Source organism: Vanellus vanellus (genome assembly GCF_965231255.1).
Source record: "Vanellus vanellus genome assembly, chromosome: 6".
In the NCBI taxonomy this organism is placed as follows: Eukaryota; Metazoa; Chordata; class Aves; order Charadriiformes; family Charadriidae; genus Vanellus; species Vanellus vanellus.
Window position 1 is genome coordinate 39,557,401 of NC_138911.1, and position 20,292 is coordinate 39,577,692.

At 35.9% G+C, this 20,292-nt stretch overlaps 1 protein-coding gene across 1 annotated transcript in view; it reads right to left on the minus strand.

Moving 5' to 3' along the window:
• Nucleotides 1-20,292, minus strand: part of NOVA1 (NOVA alternative splicing regulator 1) — a 161,408-nt gene that overhangs the window by 24,099 nt on the left and 117,017 nt on the right. The window contains exons 3-4 of the mRNA XM_082485650.1: nt 15,965-16,131; nt 5,365-5,436 (exon numbers count right to left, since the gene is read on the minus strand). Coding sequence (XP_082341776.1) covers nt 5,365-5,436; nt 15,965-16,131 — 239 coding nt within the window. The remainder of the gene's footprint in view (nt 1-5,364; nt 5,437-15,964; nt 16,132-20,292) is intronic.

Sequence of the window (20,292 nt, forward strand, 5' to 3'; positions counted from 1 at the left end):
CATCTTCTGGGTGTAAATAAAATAGCGGTGCTTATCAATGACCAACCTGACAGGTTGAAAAAATGTCAAATCGCTATTTCACAGAGAACTACCATGGCAAATATTCTGAAAAAAAAAAACCAAATTAAAGTAATAAGTTTTTTAATTCCACAGCACTTTTATCAGAGTGCTAAATAACTTTGTACTGACTGCTTTTAAATACACGGTACTGAGATTTGGAAAGATCAAGTGATACATCCAGCATCAGTCAATCTGACAGACCTAGAAAGAAAACAGATTTTCTTAACACCACTGTAAGAAATTATATTAAAATTAGGGAATTAAAATTAGATGAATATTGCAGTTAAAATATCAGAGATATTTTAAATAAGGTTAAATAACCCTCACATCCAATTGTCAAAGCCAAATAAGGACAGTATCTCTACGGCCTACAATGGCTATCTAGTATCCTGGGATCATCATTAAAACTCACTATTTGTACTTTAAGATTAATCTGCTGATAAAAACTTTATAATTTGAAGTTGGACATTATACATATTTTAAAATTCCGTGTCCTAATGATAACATAAGACTAAACCAATTCTTTCTTTCCTATTTCTTCTTTCACCTCCCACAAAAAATTATATCTTAAATATAAGTGATATGAGTTCATCAACCCTTTAAAAGCTGTCAGTATGCTTTAAAGACAGCCTCTATTTTCAGATTCTACCTCTCTATCAGGAATGAAAAGATTATACTTCTGCAAGTCATTTTACAGACTGGGATAGGACTGTTCTTTTAAGTCAGAAAGAGGGAGACCACCTACAGCAATCACTACCATTTAGAGATATTTATCAATCCCCCAATCTCTAGTTATAGGTGCACTATTAAATCCCATTGCAAGCTATAGATTTTGCATAAAATAAAGAGATAATATAAGCCAAAAGTACAAATGCCTGCTACCAAGATTGTAACAGCCACATGCTTGTGCTGCACCTGCCGATTTCAGGCAGTACTAAGAAAACTGGTTCAGTCCCATCATGTAAAAAGGTTGAGAAGTATTATTTATTACAGATATTGCAGCAACCAGATGATGTAGATATTCTCCAAACAAACTGTAAACTTGAGGACTGAATGGAAGAATCCTACACCTATCTTCACTCCACAAAATATATATTACACTATATTAAATGATAAAATAAAGAGTTTTAGGTGCAACAACAACAAAGAAGCAAAATAGAAGATATAACTGTAAAAATGCAAATGCCATGGGAAAAAATAGTGCATTTAAAAAAAAAAAAAAAAGAAAAAAGAAAAGAAGTTAGTATAGTAAGATAATGACATAAAGTTTGTGATGACAAATCCTACAACATTACTGAGTTTAAGCCTATCTCAATTATAAGGGAAGGGAAAAGGACTCCTACCCATCACTCTTCTGACTCACTTATAAGTGGGAATGTGTGTTTTGGCCTTTTGTTCTCTTACAGCAGTAGTAAAGGTCAGCAGCTGTATCAATCTTATGGAAAAAGGGAGGATTGGAGAAGGAAACATGCAAGGGTTTGCAAGTGCATTTATACATGTACATCAAATAGACAAAGGAGAAATACAAAACTTAGGTTTATATCACTCAAGTTTCTCCCTCTAAAATAGTAGTAACATCAGTAAAATAGGCAGATAAGAAGAAAAAAAATAATCTTGTAAACAAAAGAAAATATGGACACAGTTTAATTATGGAAATACTTGTCTATCTAAAGTCACTTAACTGTAAAAATAAGCATTAAAACTTGCACCTTTACAAGGTACTACAGAGGAAAAAGCAAGTATGTTTTATATGGTGTTTCTGGTGTTATTCATCACTTTTGAGATGAAATGTACTGTGGAAAAGTAAAATTGATTTCCTCCTTCTGGTAAATAAAAGCAAAGCAAAGATTTTTCTGCCAGCTCCAGGGGTGTCAGCAGAACAGTTCCACCACTGTAGCTATATGGGTGTAGCTATATAGCTGTCAGGGTTCTGTTATAAACAAAGCTGACAAAGTTCTTGAGGGGCTAAAACAGAAGCTCTCAGTCTAAAAGTACAGAAAGACTGAGTTCTTTTCAGTGATAGACAGACAGGAGGCGGGGGGGAAAAACCCAAAAGTTATTTGAAATGTCCCTAATTCTATCGCCTCTTTGGTTCTTTCTTCCTTGGGAAGTTTGCAGTGTATGAATTTTTAATGTGAACAAAGGCCCAAGGAAGTTCTATTGAAAAAATAAACAAGACATTTGCAACAATAACACTGACAGATGTATATCTTCCTGGAACAAAGAACTAAAGAAAAAACCACTTCCAGCGCAAAGGTTTCTGTTGCGTCCCTGGCAATTCAGTATAACACAACACACGACAGTTCTGAAGGAACTGTTTTCTTCCCCTGTATAGGATATTTTAGAGACTATCCTCTTCTTGAGAATCATAAAGCGAGTAGTTTCAGGAACACTGGATTTTTCAAAAGACAACATCTCAACAAAAGCCCAAATTGCCATACAAAGGCGTTATGATCTCATCTGCATGGAGGCAAAGCGAGTCATTAAAAGGAAGACATAATACAAGCCAGATTTCCTGCCCAGCTTCCTCTGACCTCTGTTGGCAGAGCTATTTTCCTCTTGCGGTAAAAAGCGTGCCTAGAAGTTGTTCTGCCCACTATGCAAGCTCTGTCAGGAGCACACACCTGACATGCTCGTACAGCGGGAAGGATCCCATCAGGTATGCCCATCAACGCACATACTCGACAGTTTTCTAATTGCAACGACTTATGGGGAGTCCTGCAACCCAGTTTAAAAATCTCACTCCAACAGCAACCCAGCATTAAGTATTGCTTAAACCTTGCTTAATCACCTCGCTGATCTTTAAGACAAAATATCGTCTTGTCCCAGTTAAAATGTTATAGAAATTTGAATGATCTTAAGCCTGATATACTACTATGTCCACACAACGGGGTGTGCCGTGGATTTATCTTACACCGTAACACTAAATTTCCTGACTTCCATCCAGCTAAATACTCTCTTTCCTGTTATCCTAATATAACACCCTGTGAGAAAACCCATACCTGAACGGTTATTTTCTATCGAGAATCATCTTACACGGCCATATATTGAAACATTAGTTGTTCTCTAATACTCTCCTACTGGGTACTTACATGACTACTGACAGGTTTGAGATTACTGTGTTGGAACCTGTTTTCGTGTGACAGCCGCAGTGCAGATACTTGTCGATACACTGGTGCTGAATGCTAATCACTACTCAGCCTGGGAACAATTGCCAGCTACGTCACTTATCACTAGAATGAACAGAAAGGCCCTAATTGCCTTATCACGTGCTTTGTGCTTCCTCCTGGAATGGCTAGAAACCACTAGGAAATGCTAGGAGGGATAAAATAATTATAAACCAGTAGGAATTTCCAGGGTTAATGATAAAAACAGTTCCAAACGTCACTGAAGGAACTCTTTACTCTTCTTCATATACACCATTTTAACGCTGTTCAAAAGAGATCTTGATTATTTGTAAGAAAACTGAATTGAACACAGTTTACGAATAAAATGCATTAAAAAATGTAACGTGGGATATAAGCTGGACACAAAGCATACATTTCCCTTAGTTTCTATATTCAGCTATATCATTTGACAACATTCTCATAGAACAAGTTTCTATAAAAGTATTTTTAGCTATTGAAAAGTCATCCAAAGTTTATACGCTACACTATAATTTTGGCAATTCAAAATTCACAGAAGAGATGCAAAGTAGGTACTTCTCTGATGCTAATTAAACAGCATGCTGAAACAGTATTTCCTGTAAATGAAAGCACCTCTTCCTTTTATGAGGGTATACTCATAATTTAAAAAAAAAAAAAAAAAAGAAAGAAAGAAGACACAGAAAAGAAAATAGTAAGAACACTTTTCAAAAAGATCTGTGCTCAACATGTTCAAAACCTTCTATTTAAAATACACAAAATACTAAAATTAAGAGAGAGAGAATAAAGACCAGAGTGTTCATAAGATATCCCTAGCTCTTGGCAAAGATTTTATCTTTGTCATTTAATGATGATGAAGCCAAATAACTGTTGCTGGAATGGAAGCAGTCTGATGAAGAAGGCTTTCAAATTGAAGTGAGGGATATCGCAGTTTATATTTTTCTTAGTAGCTCTTCTATCTGTATGACTTCTCTCTAAATTTCATTACTTTCTGCATTAGATGTCCCTTTCAACAGATACTCATGTGTTGATCAAAGATATATTGCTTTAATATGCTCGTGTTCTGTTGCATGTTAAATTGTTTGTTCACACAGCCAGCAAGGTCTAAGCAGTTCACAAAATATCGGAGGATCGGTAATTAATAACAATGTTAACTTCCAGGGGAAATTAGCTTGTTGTGAAGAAAACTTCTCTGGTATTTGATCTAATTTGTGCAAGATCCGATAGAAGCATTCAGCTAACTTAAATAAACAGATTGTGTGTTAAAAACTGTTCGCACATACTGAATACTTACATTATTTGAACACAAAGTAGATTAAGTTTAACACTACATTAAAAAAAAATGAGTAAGGTATTTATTAAGCATAAATCAGTTCTAAAAAGCATGGTATAAAGTAACTTTAAAAATTTTCATAGGGAAGGCAAAAAGATACACAGTATGATGATTTGTGGACATAATGAACTGGACATATTTTTTTCCAGTTAAAAGAGAAATAATGATTGTAAATACTGCTAAAAGCACCGTTTATGTATTTAAAAATGACATGAGTTAAAATTACTTAGATGCATTTAGTATGCTTTTAGAGAGACTTAATTTTACCTTATTCTTCATCAGAAATTTTCATTTCAAATTATTTTTTTTAATTACATGTTATTTAGACAACATTCCTAATGTTACTGTCCACAAACACATTTCAAAATTCTTAACGTAAATAAACAAAGAAGTCTGTTTGCCATTCCTAGGTTGATATCCAGCTAATTAAGCATGGTTTTAGGGCTAATTCCATCATAATTTACAAACGATCCAGGAAGTATATACGTGTGTGCATATATACATAAACATACATAATCCAAGAGTTACCCTGTCTACAAACTCACCAGCGTGTGTCCTTGCTATTTATTAATCAAAACAAATTTAAAAAGACTATTTTACAAGACACTTTGCTTTCATCAGAGATTTTAAAAAGACAGCAAAACAAATTAAAAGAAGAAAAATGTTTTCCATTCAATTTACCAATTTCTAACAAGAGTTAGATATCTATGGTTATGGGTGTATATATGTGAATGAACGAATAAATCCTTAACCCACCATATCTTTTTCTCCAGTTTGCAAGCTGTCACCCGTGAAAAGTATGGTGTAGATGGTAGGATGATACTGTACCTGATTGGCTCTGGAGGTGGTCATGGGATCAGATGGAGAGGACTTGGTGGTAGTTGGGGAAGATGGCAATGTCTGGGAACAAAGCAGTTCAGGAGCAAATCAACCTTTACAAGCCTTAGACTGAACAGTTAAAAAAATAAATAAACCAACAAAAGTAACATAACTAGAAAATTAAAAGAAATAAAAAATGCCTAAGACAAAATCTTTCTCCTACTCATTGGAACTTAATGGAATTTAAAGTCAATTGGATAAATAATGCATGTAAATATGCATGCTTATGCATGTAAAAACAAATTCATGACTTGAAATCAAGATGGTGAACTCACATAAATACTCAAAAATATGCTGACCGCATGAGGAATATATTCTTTCCTCTCTCCTCCTCTTGGGGAAAATGAAGACTATAGTAAACAAAAATTCCAGCAAGTTCAATGAGCACACTAGAAACAGTTATCAGTCTACAAACAAACAGGGCCAACGTCTGAGAGAAGTTAGAGACATTTACTTTGGCACCTTATAGCGCACCATTCTATAGCACGGACTAGAGCCAGCAAACTGTGTTCTGTACCTTACAGCAATTACACTGAAGCTACTGAGTTTTTAACAATACACTAAGGGCTAAAATAGTCATCCATAGTTTTTAATCAAGAAGCAGGTGAAAAAATGTAAACATCAATCTCGTGATGGATGAACATGCAACTAATACCTTCGGAACATATTACTACAATATATTTATGATTATCGTTAAAACGTTCGTTTAGTTGAGCAAAGGTTAATAACTTATCATCAGGCCTGCGTTCAAAATAAACACAAAAAAGAATTAAGAGTCATATTTATTGATCACGTTTTCTAAATAATATACATATGCTTAACATTAATTCTTGAACATATCAAAAAGGCACTGCTCTGTTTAAAATTTTGATATACACATTTCTCTTTTTATAGTCTTAGATCCTGACAGAATAACTCTTCTTTTTATAAATGAAGTGAAAATGTAAAATTCCAATTTTCAAAACATAACATACAATACTTATTCAAAGCATGTTTTTTGACATCTTTGTAATATATAAATATTATAAAATATCCCAAATTACACTACTTTTACTTTAAGAAATAAGATGTTAAAATGCTGTACAATGTGATTTATCATACGGTCATATAATTACTAAACCAAACTACTTAGAAATAAATGAAGAGAAATTTCACACTTTCAGCAGTTCTGTTACTTACAATCATTGACAGTCCCTCATAAAATAGGTATACATACTTTTGCACTAAAACTCTTAATGCATATGAGAAAGCTGGGACACTGTGAATGCATAAAGTTGTGTATTAGCAAAATACGGGCTTGTACATATGCACACACAAATATTTTAGCTGTATGTTAAGCAATACGAAGATCCATTTTTCATAGTTGTACATAAACAAGCAGCCAAAACAGGAAAAAAAAAAATCTTAAGAAACACATCCTCATTTTGTGTTTCCAACTTGTAATTCATGTCATAAAACAATAAAACCAAAAATAAAACACATACAACTTAAGCATCAACTGGGACTCTTTCAAGAGGCTTAAGTGAAAAATACTACCATGTATAGGGCATTATAAAAAAACACATAGCTTGCCAAATGTTACTGGTCAGCAGATGCTATACATTGTGAAAATCAAGACAATTATAAAGGATTGTCCCATGACCTTCTGTACAGAACAGGAATTCATCTGAGAGGGGCATGAACTATCTAGAAGAAGAAATCTCAGATTCCCTGATAGTACAGGGTAACCCTATTCAATTATAGAATTATACTTCAGGTTTTAGTGGGATGATGCGGTATCTCTGAAATTGCAATGAACTGATTTTCATCATCTAAGCTTAAACTAACTGGGGGAAAAAAAAAGCCAAAACAGAAAAACCCCCAAACAAACAGAATGGAGGACTGTAACTTAACCCTGCAGGTTTTCTTTATTATATTTATATATTAAACCCTCATCCCAAACTAAAAAAAAAAAAATCATTAAAAAATCATTACTATTCTCCAGCAAAATTCTGAAAGTATATTTTCACTAAAATATTTCAGACATCTGATAGTTTGTGTGATCAACACCACTGATAACTAGGGCATACTGTATTGTATATTGTTTTGGTATGCTAGGATAATTAATAAAAGGAAAAAAAGTTTGTTCATAGGTGTTACTAAACCTAACTAGCCGATTTATAAGAAAATACGTAGAACACTTCAACACTGAATAATGACCTAATCACTGATACCACAAGTAATTTAAGAAACTGGAAACATCTCAATTTTCAATTCATATCAATCTTCCTAAAGCACAGAAATGTATGGCTGCGATGAAAAAGGAGTGACGATAATCATTTCAGGTGACTGTTGAATTATAACATCTATTAAGTAGAAACATTTCACTGTTCCATTTTAGCAAAAGCTTGTTTAAAATACAATGGGAAAAAGAGAAAAACATTTTAAAGCAAAACTGTATTAATGAACAAGAATCAAGTGCGGGCATACACATTTTTTCCATATATACATACCAATGACAAAATACTGAAAATAGCAATAAGGTTTTTTGGTTCGTGGTTTTGGTGTTTTTTCTTTGTATATCAGGTTGGTTGTGTTTAAGGCTTAGTCTCTCTTACTTTGTTTACTGACATAACTGCTTTTATTTATATCTATCTATCTATCTATACATACATGTAAATATATAAAAGTGTGTACATATATGTAAAAGAGCTGACAGCATTTTGTAAAAACTAATCCCTTTTCATGCTTCTGTATAATTCTGGAAACACATTAATTTATGGAGACACATCTATTTATTTCTTCAATATCAAAGTAACACAAAGTAATTTCTCAAAAATAAAGAAACCCCACACACAGGCATTTGGGTTTTGTATTGAATTTCTACTGGCTGATAAGTAATTTATCGATACACTCTCAATTGCTTTGCAAGAACTTTTAGGCAAAATTACTTCTTAAAGAAAATTGGACAGAGCTCAATAATTCTGATTTATTACGCAGCCTGGAATAATTTTTTTTCAAATTTGGCAAGTGTTTTGCATTAGGCAAGCACTTGAATTTAGTAGTTCCTAGGCTTCTGGGAACGAGATGTATAAAGTGATTAGAAATCATAAGATGAATTTACATTACAGAGTTTCAATTTTTGAGGCTGAAACATGCGTACCATAATTGAAGCTTTCCTGAAACTGCAGGTTGACTCTTGGCAAGGTTATGGAAAAAAGCCAGTCAGAAATTCTACCACACACCACTTCTTCGACTTGCGGGGGCGGGGGGTTAAGCTATATCTTCAACAGTATAGTCCAAGCCATGGTGAAATTGGTCTTCTCTGTTTTCTCAAATATTATTTCCTTTCCTATTACTTATGAGGCAATGAATGGAAGACTATACCTACAGGTAAGAGAGCGTCGTCGGTTTTTACCTTAAGCTTCTAGAGCAGATGTTTCAGAAAACAGATTTTAAGTAACAACAAAGGAGTTTAATTTTAGAAACAAAATTCTGTTTGAGCCATATTTGAGTTGCAGTATTTTCTGAAACTCCAAGAAAATACTTCCTCCTTGTGTTGCTCACAAGAATTGATTATTCTGTAAGAGACTGCTCTCAGGCTGCACAATGTACTAAAGGGGGCAGAAAGATGGTCTTCACACTTCCACGCTTCATATTTTTGACTAACAGAGTGAAGACACGCCTGTATCATGGCAGTGTGGAATACATGTACTTCATCTGCACAGTGTTTCAAGAGGTCTCTGAGCCCTCTTTCAATGACTTCACGAATTGCCTAATGCAGAGCTATGTGTAAATGACAAAAATCACATCCTTATACATATACTAATAAAATTCCAACACGTACACCCTAGAGAGTAAATATTGTACTGAGACAGTTAACTTAATTCTCAGTAACTATTAATATATTTATATATGGAAGAGTAGAAAGAAAAGGCAGAAAATGAAATACCATTTGAAAACAGGGTTAGAGACATGAAAGCGTATCTAAAGAACATCATTTAAATATGAAGATGAAACTGCGTTTACAGCTTACCAATTTCTAGTTTCTCACTACAGGGCTTGCCAAACAAAGGAAATCTTGGTAATAACATTACCCACATTAAATTACTACTAATACTAAGCTAATACTGAGATTCAGCCTTGCATATATTAATATTGGTGCTATTAAATCACTGAAATTAATGCGATGACAAAACTAATTTGCTTAAGCCAATATTTTAATGCACTTTAAGAAAAGGTGGTATCTTTTTTTAATTGTATTCATTACTTGAATACCTTCTGCAGCTAAAATGAGAAACAGCGAGCGCTGCAAGGCCCCACTGTGCTGAACAACAGGAAAGACTGGCTTACTAGACTTCCAACGGTATCAGAGGTCCGCCTTTCTAAACAGACCGCTTGCTTTGCTAAACATACTGAGGCTTCTTTTCATAAGCTGTGAAGGCCTTTAATCTGTAACTTTGGCAAATGATTCTCATCTCAGCGATTACTGTATAATTACTTAACACATTTCAAAAATAAAATTTGGAGAAAGCAATAATGAAGGATGAATAATGTATTTGCAAGCCAGATTGTAAAAAGGGCTACCTGGATGACTTCGGTGATCTAATTCTACTTGCTACCTTGTCGCTTTTGCAAAGAACAAATAAAATACATTCTGACGATATTTCATCCTCTTTGCATTTGGTTTTGCTTTTGTGTAGAAGAATACACAGGGCATAGGGCAATACAAAAAGACTAAGAAAGCTTGCGTATCTAGATGGAACGCTTACTTATAGGTGTTTATAGAGGTAATTTATCTGCACTTATGAACTCTGGGGGACTTGTCTTTGAAAAACCAAAAAAGTGTGGAAAGCATGACGTAAAAGAAAGTCTATCTCATGTTCTGCCTGGGGACAAGAAGGGGTAAGGAGCTTAAAGCAAACCAGAAGGTGCCATTCGGATCATCAGAGCAACTCTGGATGGAAGGAATGATTTAGGATAAAGATTACAGTAAAATGGACAAAGAAGAATCAGGAACTTCTCTCTCCTCAAAACTTGTCACAATGACACGGAAGTGCTACAAGATCTGGTGCTGTTATACAGAAATACCAGAAAATTCAAGGAAGTAACCAGACACAGGAATCAAAACACTTAAGAAGCTACTGGTCTGAGGTTCACGTCAAAAAAAAAAAACCCAAGTCCTAGAAGGAAAGAAAATGTCACCTTTTGATTCTAGGCTACATTTGGTATTTGGAAAAATACCACCAAAACTACAAAGCTATCAGAAGGCATAAGATAACTTCAGAATTTTCTGAAAAATCAGAACACTGTTGAAAATTTCTGCAGTGCTGAATGCTGCTGTTCATCCCCCAACAAAATCTTCTATTCACATGCCACTTTTGAAGCACATACAGTGAAGAGTTAATCACCAGCTACAGAGTTAGTTGTGTTCATAAAACATGTTTTCGCATACATATTGAGATTACATCCAACACTGGTGAAAAGAAATAGAAAATTAAAACACTAATCTGGCACCAGAATTAAGTCAAGGGCACATGGATATACTGGGAGGGACAGGATATAGTATATATATTTTTATGGAACACTAAACTTTTGCCATGGAAACTCATGTATAGAACTGTCTCTAGTAAATAATGGCTTTTTTTTTCTTTTTTGTCCTCACAACTTGTAAATGCACCTGCATATCTTATTATTCATTGCAGAATGGTCACTGGTGCAATTCTTCACCTATGTTCAAAAGCGAGAAAAGTTTATGAGAAACTGTTGACTAGATGAAGAGACACAGTGATCTACAAAGCTACTTATTATTTACCTCAAATGAAAAATGTAGAATTATTTTTTTCATATTCTGGAGTTTAGTAAGTTTCATCTAGACTCTTGCATTAAATAGATGATAAGAAGAAAGGCTCATCAGAAGGGAGAGGCATTTTGAGAAACCAATGAAGGTTTCTTAAGGAAGGAAGGACTTGGTGGGTGAAAAGCTGAATATGAGCCGGCAATGTGTGCTCACAGCCCAGAAAGCCAACCATATCCTGGGCTACATCAAAAGAAATGTGTCTAGGAGGTCGAGAGGTGATTCTCCCGCTCTGCTCTCATGAGACCCCACCTGGAATACAGGACCCAACATGAGAAGGACATGGACCTGTTGGAGCGAGTCCAGAGGAGGGCCAGGAAGATGGTCAGAGGGATGGAGCACCTCCCCTACGAAGACTGGCTGAGAGAGTTGGGGTTGTTCAGCCTGGAGAAGAGAAGGCTCCGGGGAGTCCTTATAGCAGCCTACCAGTACTTAAAGGGGGGCTACAGGGAAGATGGGAAGGGACTCTTTATCAGGGAGTGTAGTGATAGGATGAGGGGTCATGGCTTCAAACTGGAAGAGGGTAGATTTAGTTTAGCTATTAGGGAGACATTCTTTACTGTGAGGGTGGTGAGGCCCTGGAACAGGCTGCCCAGGGAGCTTGTGGATGCCCCATCCCTGGAAGCATTCAAGGCCAGGTTGGATGAGGATTTGTGCAACCTGATCTAGTGGAAGGTATCCCCCAATGGCAGGGGGGTGGAACCAGATGATCTTTAAGGTCCCTTCCAACCCAAATTAGCTAGGATTCTATGAAGTCCACCGAGTCTTTATAGTCTGAATAACTCATTTCCCATTTAAAAAACAACAACAAAAAAATCTCCAGTTAAGCCAGTATTTTCAGATCTGTATTTTTAAAGTTAAGTTCTATTTAAGTGCTTCAAAGTAATTTTTTATTTAAAAACTATGAAAATTTCCATTTTTCCTGTTGATCAGCATTTCTGAAGTAAAAGTAGCCATTTTCACTAGTAGAATGTGAATTTACAAATCACATTCAGACATTCAATTTCACAGGTTTTTGATACAATGCCTGGGACCATGATTAACAAACAGAAGTTAGAGACTCATAAAAGGTTAATTAACTGCTGAAAAAGCTGAAATGAAACTGGCTCCAATGAAAATGTTAATTGGAAGTTCTATATGTGAAAGTTTTACTGTAGTTTTTCAAGGAAGAAATTCTAAAACCCTTGTCCGTGCTTTGATAGCTAAACATTTCATAGCATCAAAGAATGATTTGGGTTGGAAGGGATCTCAGAATGCCAAACAGTGCAAACTCCTGCTTAAAGCTGAGTTACTGGTAAGATCGCACATCTTTCTTCCTATATAACGCACAGTTCTGCAATGGCTGTCTCTGATTCCATATGCTTCCCGGACAGGCTGCTACACCACCTGCTACCTGTAAAACAACTGAAAGCTGGAAGAAAAAGTCAACTAGCGTGTTGAGAAGCTGCAATAGTTTCCGAAGCTGGTGATACAGTAAGACCACATTATGCAGCCCTTTCCATTGTTCATAGGAACTGCTATTAATTAGATGTGAACTTTAAAGATTTGCATGCTAATTACAAAGCTGAAACAGCTAAGGCTCCTGATCACTTTACGAAAATTGTATTCTCTTCCCCTGGGTTACGATGTGGTCTGAAAGAGTTGCTGTGACACTCAACTAATAAAGAGAGAAAAGGGAGGTTAGGTGCTCATAGCAGTTTCTAGGAAGTAAAAGGGCACAGCAATCAGTTGGTTATTGTCAAATGATGCCCAGAAACAGCGGATGGCTGACATCTATGAAGAGATTGCCTATGTTACATAGAGATAAAAGATATAAACATTTGTCAATTAAACATCTATCAGACCTGCATGGAGAGGAGAACTACCTAGTACCTACTACTAAGTGCATAGGATTAGGAGATGTGGACTTACGCAGTGGAAAAGGCTCAAAGGGAACCAGACAGACACGTTTGCAAATCTTCTGAAGCTGAAAAAGCTGAAGTTAGAGAGACCAGAATGTTTGGATAGTGACTTCCATCAGTAAGGAGAAATGCCAGGCCAGATTCAGCCTCCGTGTATACCCATGCCTTTCCTGAAGACAGAAAATGCTGGAACTCAAGCAGTCAGCAAAGGGTTTACCTATTGTCTTTCTTCACTGAAACTGTAGCCAGAAGACATTTCCTTGCTTAACTTGTTTCTCTGAGGCAAGTGTCAGTAAAGCAGCCCAGGACAAAAAAAAATAAGAGCGAAATGAGAGCTGCATGCTCATATAGACATGGGTGGCATTGCAAGGCTTCAATTACAGGTATCTTCCTTCATTCATGGGGAGAAAACTACCTTTGCTTTTTGATAAAAGCAGCTAGAAAACCAATAGAAATACCGTCAAAGTTCTTAATGAAGGTAAAATTTATTACTTCAAATCAACTCTCGATCTCAAATGCTGAGTCTACCTTCTTCAATCTGCAACATAATACTTTGGGTGCCAAAGTTCTTGGGTAATACTCTAAGACAGGAAGAACCATCTAAAAGTTTGCATAAAAGAAGAAATTGTAATTCATAAGGCTTATGTTTTTGCCAAGTCCAAAATGACTTGTATACGTTATCCTAATAATTTTAATAAAATTGTGACATCTCTGCTATTAAAATAGCAACACTGGAGTTCTAGGTCACAATTACCTGTTTTAAAATATTATCCTTTTAACTTCTTAAATAGAGGTATTATATCTTTCATTAAGATACAGGATATTCTGACATTGGAGGATAGCATTACTTCACTGCAAATTCTATCTAAGAACTAAGCTAACAATTTCACTTCTGAATTTTAGATTTATTGAGTCAGTATTTATAGTGTATGAATTTATCATGAATAGATGTTGCCTCATTAAAAGAAGAGAAGTTAAACAATTCATTGTGGTTAAAACTCCTCAACACATGCCCATGCATATCTCCAAATACTTGCAGTCATATTATTATGGACCTGTATATACACAGGTAATACATTAAAATTTTAAGATTTAGAGTCAGTCACTAAATAACAGTGTTATAACTTATACATTGTATTAAGTCTGTGTCTTAACTTCACTGACAGCAGATGTGTTCGCTAATCCATACCTCCAGAAATTAATTTAACATTACAAACATGGAATTGTGTTTAAAAAAAAAAAAAAAAAAAAAATCAACAACCCCCAAACCAACCAATCGACCAAAACCAAATCAAACAAACAAACAAAAAAAAACACCAAAAAAACCAAACCAAACCAAACAAAAAAACCCCAAACCCCACAACTGAATTAAAAGAAAAGCAAACCTCAACTACGTTACAAATAAGTTTTTTGAAGCAGTATTGTGGACAAGCTATAGCAACTTCAGATACAAGACAGGAAGTATTTAGGCATGTCACTACACAGCTCTGTAATCTAGTTTCTCAGGATTTTACTGACTTACCTAAAAATTAGCTTCATTTCATTGCAAAGGGGAAAACCACTTTTCATTTTAATAGAGAACACTCATTTCCCATTGCGTTAAGAAGTACTGACATAAGATCTAACATTTTACAAGCAGAAAAGCCATTCAAAAAACAGATCTTTTCAGCTTTTTCTCTCTCTCTCTCTCAGGCATAAGCATTTTCATGTCTAATAATTGAGAAACTAATCCTATAAAATTGGGGCTTTTCTTTTTCATATTTTCTTATAAATTATCTAGAGTATTTTTAATGTAAAAGTATCACATATACAGAAAAAAATATCGTAGTAAATATTAGAAATCATGTACAATGGCTTATGCACAGTTTCATCCATCTAAAGCAGTCTGATCATTCCAAACTCATCCTGGTCAAACACATCTTCATATAAGCATTCTGTGTATGTCACTATACACAAAGTAAAGTAATTGCATACAGTTACCAAATTACTTTATAGGATACTGAATCTTCCTAGTGTAGAAGGACGAAACAATCTTTTCCCATATAGGACAGGTGAGAAACTAAAATCTATCCTATATAGGACGTAGAGAGACAAGACAAAATTTTACTAATGTTCGCTCATTCCTTTCTTCATCTTTTTTGTATTCAATACAATGGAAAATAATTTAAAATCCTTTATGTCACATATTTCACATTGCCTCAGAGGGCAATTTTATTAAAAATTAAAATTGTACTGAATACTAAACTAACAATACCTTGCACATATATTTTGGATTTCCCATAGATTTTGAAAGAAGTCAGTGTAAAATAGGCAAAAAAGATGCCAAAAATAACATCCAAAGCAAATTATCCTTATATTTTAAAGTTCTTACAGGTAAGATTTTAAAGTATCTAATATAGGGTCTAAAAGAACAATTAACATTTTTGGTTTTATTTTATATACATAAAAGTATGAAACATTCAGTTAATGTGTGATTTTCAGAAATGCTAAAGATTTACAAAGAGGTTCATCGTTTAAGATTAAAATTCAGCGATCTAACTAAAGCCTAGAAGTGTCTTATCACCTTATACAGTAAAGAAAAGTTTATGAAAGAAGCACATTCGAGCGTGGCATCGAAGCTTATAAAACCCTGTCTAAAAGAACTGCTGAGAAACATGGAACACCTAAGCACAAGGAAAAAGAGGACCAGCAAATTACTAAAGGGTAAAATAACATTTCCTTAAAGCACATGTTATGTTGACCCCTTGCAGCCTTAAAGGTTTAAGACTTCTAAGGAGCTGCTGTGACTCTCTATTCCCAACCAAAAACTCACTTGTTTGATGCGGTCTGGATTAACAGTGGTCTGAGGCTGTAGAATGCTGACAGGCTCTGTCTTGGCCACATTTTGAGGCATTTCTCGAATCTTCTCTGCAATGAAGCCATGAACTGCATTTAGTGCTTCAACTGTTCCCTGGATCAGACACACCCGCTCTGTAGTACCTGCAAACACCAAAAAGTTGACCTGAATCAGGTGGATTCTTCAAGATCCCACAAACTGCATCAATTATGGCATAAAGATGGCACTCAAAAGCAACCTTGCAAAACCAACTACCAATACCTCCATAAACACACAAATGAAAGCAGAGCTTTCCAAAAGACAACACACTGATGAGCTTAAGGTGTTTTAAAGAACTCCTGTTTGTGTAGCTCCTACAAACACTTAACTTTCCAAGCCAATCTGGATAATATAAGTCAGAAGGTAAAAAAAAAAAAAAAAAGCACAAAACCATTAGGTTTTGTTGGAAATATTAGTAAATACGGTAAGTGTGTGCAGAACACGTCTTTTAAGTTATTTTGGCCTTGTTCTAGATTATTCTAAAATATTGTACAACTTTTAGGTAATACAAGGTTGAACATAACAGCCAGTATGACCGAGGCAGTTGGAATAAGCTTTTGTAATGCATATCTGAACTGTGAATACATTCATTTAGTGTAGACATTATTAGATCATTTCTTAAAACAGCAGCAAATTGTTATGGCAAGACCTTTCAAGGCCAACCGATCCCATATCTTTGAATATACACTTTGTCTTTTATAATCTTCCTACCTTAAAACATACCTGTAATAACTGCAATCATGTCCTAAATACATGGAGTTTAAGCTGTCTTTACTGTGATTTAGCAGTCAGAAATTATGAAAGCTTGTACCAGGTAAGTAGTCAATACCCCACAAATTACATTTCAAGAACTTCTGTTTAGAGTTATGCTGAATACCATTCATGCAGGATATCTGGACGCCACATGACCACCTTCCAAGTATCCATGTTCTAAGGTCGTGGGAAAATACTATACACACGTCAAATAGGTCTGAAAGGTGAAATACATATTTATTCTATGTGTAAGAATACTAGGCCTTTGGTGGCAATGAAGAGGAGACACTTTCCCACTGTACTCATTCGTAAAGATAGGACAGACGCTTAGAAAAACAGGCTTTGGACATATTCCTCATTCCCAAACTCTGCAGCAAAGTGTAACCCTCTGTTTCTTGTCATTTCAGCTTTGCCCGGTTTTCAGTTCTAAACCTTCTATTCTGCTCCGCATCATTTCCTCCTTAATTCTCCTCTCCAGTCTAAAGCACATTCTTTTTCTTGTGCACTCCCTCTCCCTTACATCCCCATTACTTACTCTCACCTTTAATGTCATTGACCCTTATAATGACTTGCTTATCCCTGCAGCCTGGGGAAAGACATTCTGATGGGCCATGTTGATCTCGTCTTTTGTTCGTTACCTCATAGAATTTGCAATTCTACGCCGAGTACCATGAAACATTAAATAACTACCATAGCTTTAGTTCTATTTCTCTAGAAAGGCTTAGACGAAGCCTACATCGCCACGTAACCCTTTTCCAAACCGAAACTGCACTGTTCGCGTTACAAAAAACACACCAGTCCTTATTTCTTTGATTTCTTAATGAAAAGCATCGACAGGATGGCCAAACGCAGAATTGGGGAAAAAAACTTCGTGTATTTTTTGTGACTAGCGTGGGTTTAGATGATTTTGTACGGCTTTACTGTATAGCAAAAAAGATTTTTTTAGATATTGGGTTACAGCTTGATATATCTTCACTAGACAAAGAATATAAAAAACCAGTATCAATCCTAAGGATACAACTATGACTCTGCACTGAAACAATCCACATTCTGCGTTCCACATATCAAACCACTTAAATAGGTTCCACAAAATCAGTTTTGACTTGAAAAACAGGACCTAACGGGAGTTGGAAAAATACAACTTAAGAGGGAGTACTGTAGTTTCAACTTTTGTTCTGCAGAAATACCAAAAGATGACAACCCAGATGTCCAAGTAAAATTGCTTTGAAATTTCAAGTAGTACATACTTCCACACACACTGTACATTTCCAACATACTCAAATTTATGATTTTTCATCACCATGTTTTTACTTTCAAATACCAGTAGAACAGTTCTACTAACAGAAGAAAATTGTAACATGAATTATCATATCACTGTATTCCTGAAAACATAATACTACTGCCATGCAAAGATGTGCCAGATACGTATCTCTATTCAATGCCAGTGCGCATTTTGCTTCAACGTTACAGGAGAGAGAAGCAAAATAACAAATTTGAGCCATGGAATTACCACAAAAGTAAATATATTTTTTGTCATTAACATATTTCTATTAATTATTATTAACATGATCACACATGAATCTTTTCTGATGAAAAATTAATTCACTCTACCTAAACAACTGAAAATTACAATGTAACGATGTGGTAAACGCTACTAACAAGTTTGCAATGATTTCTGAAGTTCACAACCTGTTCGTTGGCCTCATTACCACTGTACTATCTGTCCAGAATAACAGGCAATACATAGATTAGTGAAATGTACCAGCAAGGTAAGTAAACTCCTCCCTAAAATTCCCTTCCTATCAATTTTATGTCTTTCATGTTATCAACTAATCTTAAGGTACGCTCCTTACTACACTGCAACAGTCTTTAACAGAGACTAGTACAGTAACCTGTCATCTGCAAGAAAAAAAAATGGGTCCTTCTCGGAGGAGAAGGATCTGGGGGTCGTGATAGACAGTAAATTATCCATGGCCCAGCAATGTACCCTTGTCGCCAAAAAGGCCAATGGAATCCTGGGCTGCATAGGGAAGAGTGTGGCCAGTAGGCCGAGGGAGGTCATTCTCCCCCTCTACTCTGCACTGGTGAGGCCACAACTGGAATACTGTGTCCAGTTTTGGGCTCCCCAGTTCAAGAGGGACAGGGAACTGCTGGAGCGAGTCCAGCGAAGGGCAGCTAAGATGATTAAGGGCTTGGAGCACCTCCCTTATGAGGAAAGGCTGAGAGAGCTGGGACTCTTTAGCCTGGAGAAGAGAAGGCTGAGGGGAGACCTTATTATGGCGTACAAGTATCTAAAGGGTGGGTTGAAGGAGGATGGAGCCAGGCTCTTTTCAATGGTTCCCAGTGACAGGACGAGGGGCAATGGGCACAAGTTCGAACACAGGAAGTTCCGTTCAAATACACGGAAACACTTCTTTACGGTGAGGGTGACAGAGCACTGGCACAGGCTGCCCAGGGAGGTTGTGGAGTCCCCTTCTCTGGAGATTTTCAAGACCCGCCTGGATGCAGTCCTGAGTAATGTGCTCTGGGCAATCCTGCTTTAGCAGGGGAGTTGGACTAGATGATCTCTAGAGGTCCCTTCCAACTCTGAAAATTCTGTGATTCTGTGGGTTTTATTAGTAAATGTCTCTCATCTGCTTCTGTGGATGATCTCTAAAGATTAAATATTTCATGATGTAAAGATGAAACAGCACACTAAGAGCCCTACCTGCTCATTAACTTAACGTATTCATGTACACTTGAAATCTTTCAAAGACTTTTTTCTTAAGAAACAGTATCAGGCAATACTGAAAATCGACTGTGGAAGCTCTACAGCAAAACTGACAGAATGAGAAACAAATATTCTTTTTCCCCACCTCTATTATAATATATTTATTTTTTTTTTCTGTTTTAAAAATAATTTTTAAATAAATAAAATTAGGATTAAAATATGTCAACCAGTTTTCAAAAGCTGTCAGGTTAATAATCCTTGAGATAAAATAGAAAGTTAAAATGACTACACTCTTAACAGCAAGTTAGACAAGTATCACAATCAAATGCTTACTTCTCAAGAGCAAGATTTTTAGAACATTTATGTGATCTGTTACAGTGTCTTTTCAACAAATCAACTTCAAAACACAGGTAATTCTTTTTTTCCAAAACTTCATCAAAAAAGGGAGCTTGAAATGACAGAAGATGAAACTCAGTTCCTAGACGAAGCTTTCTTAACGCCTATTCCCCCCCCCCCGCTCCCATACTTGGCTTCCTCCCCCTTTTGCAAACAGCTCCTGTGGTTTCCGCGTAAAGCAATCCAGCTCGAAGAAAATGCTCCGGGGAGTCTTTACGCCGCAGTATTAATTGTCTCCTAAATGATGAGATGCGATGTGGATTGATCAATGCAGCTAATGCAAGTGTTCTCCAGGTCAGCAGACAACACACTGAAACAAAACCCCGATCGGGTTACCTCCCAGCCACCGGAGCCTCCCAGGGAAAGCACTTAACAGGGATGACTACTGTCAAAACATTTGAAAGGA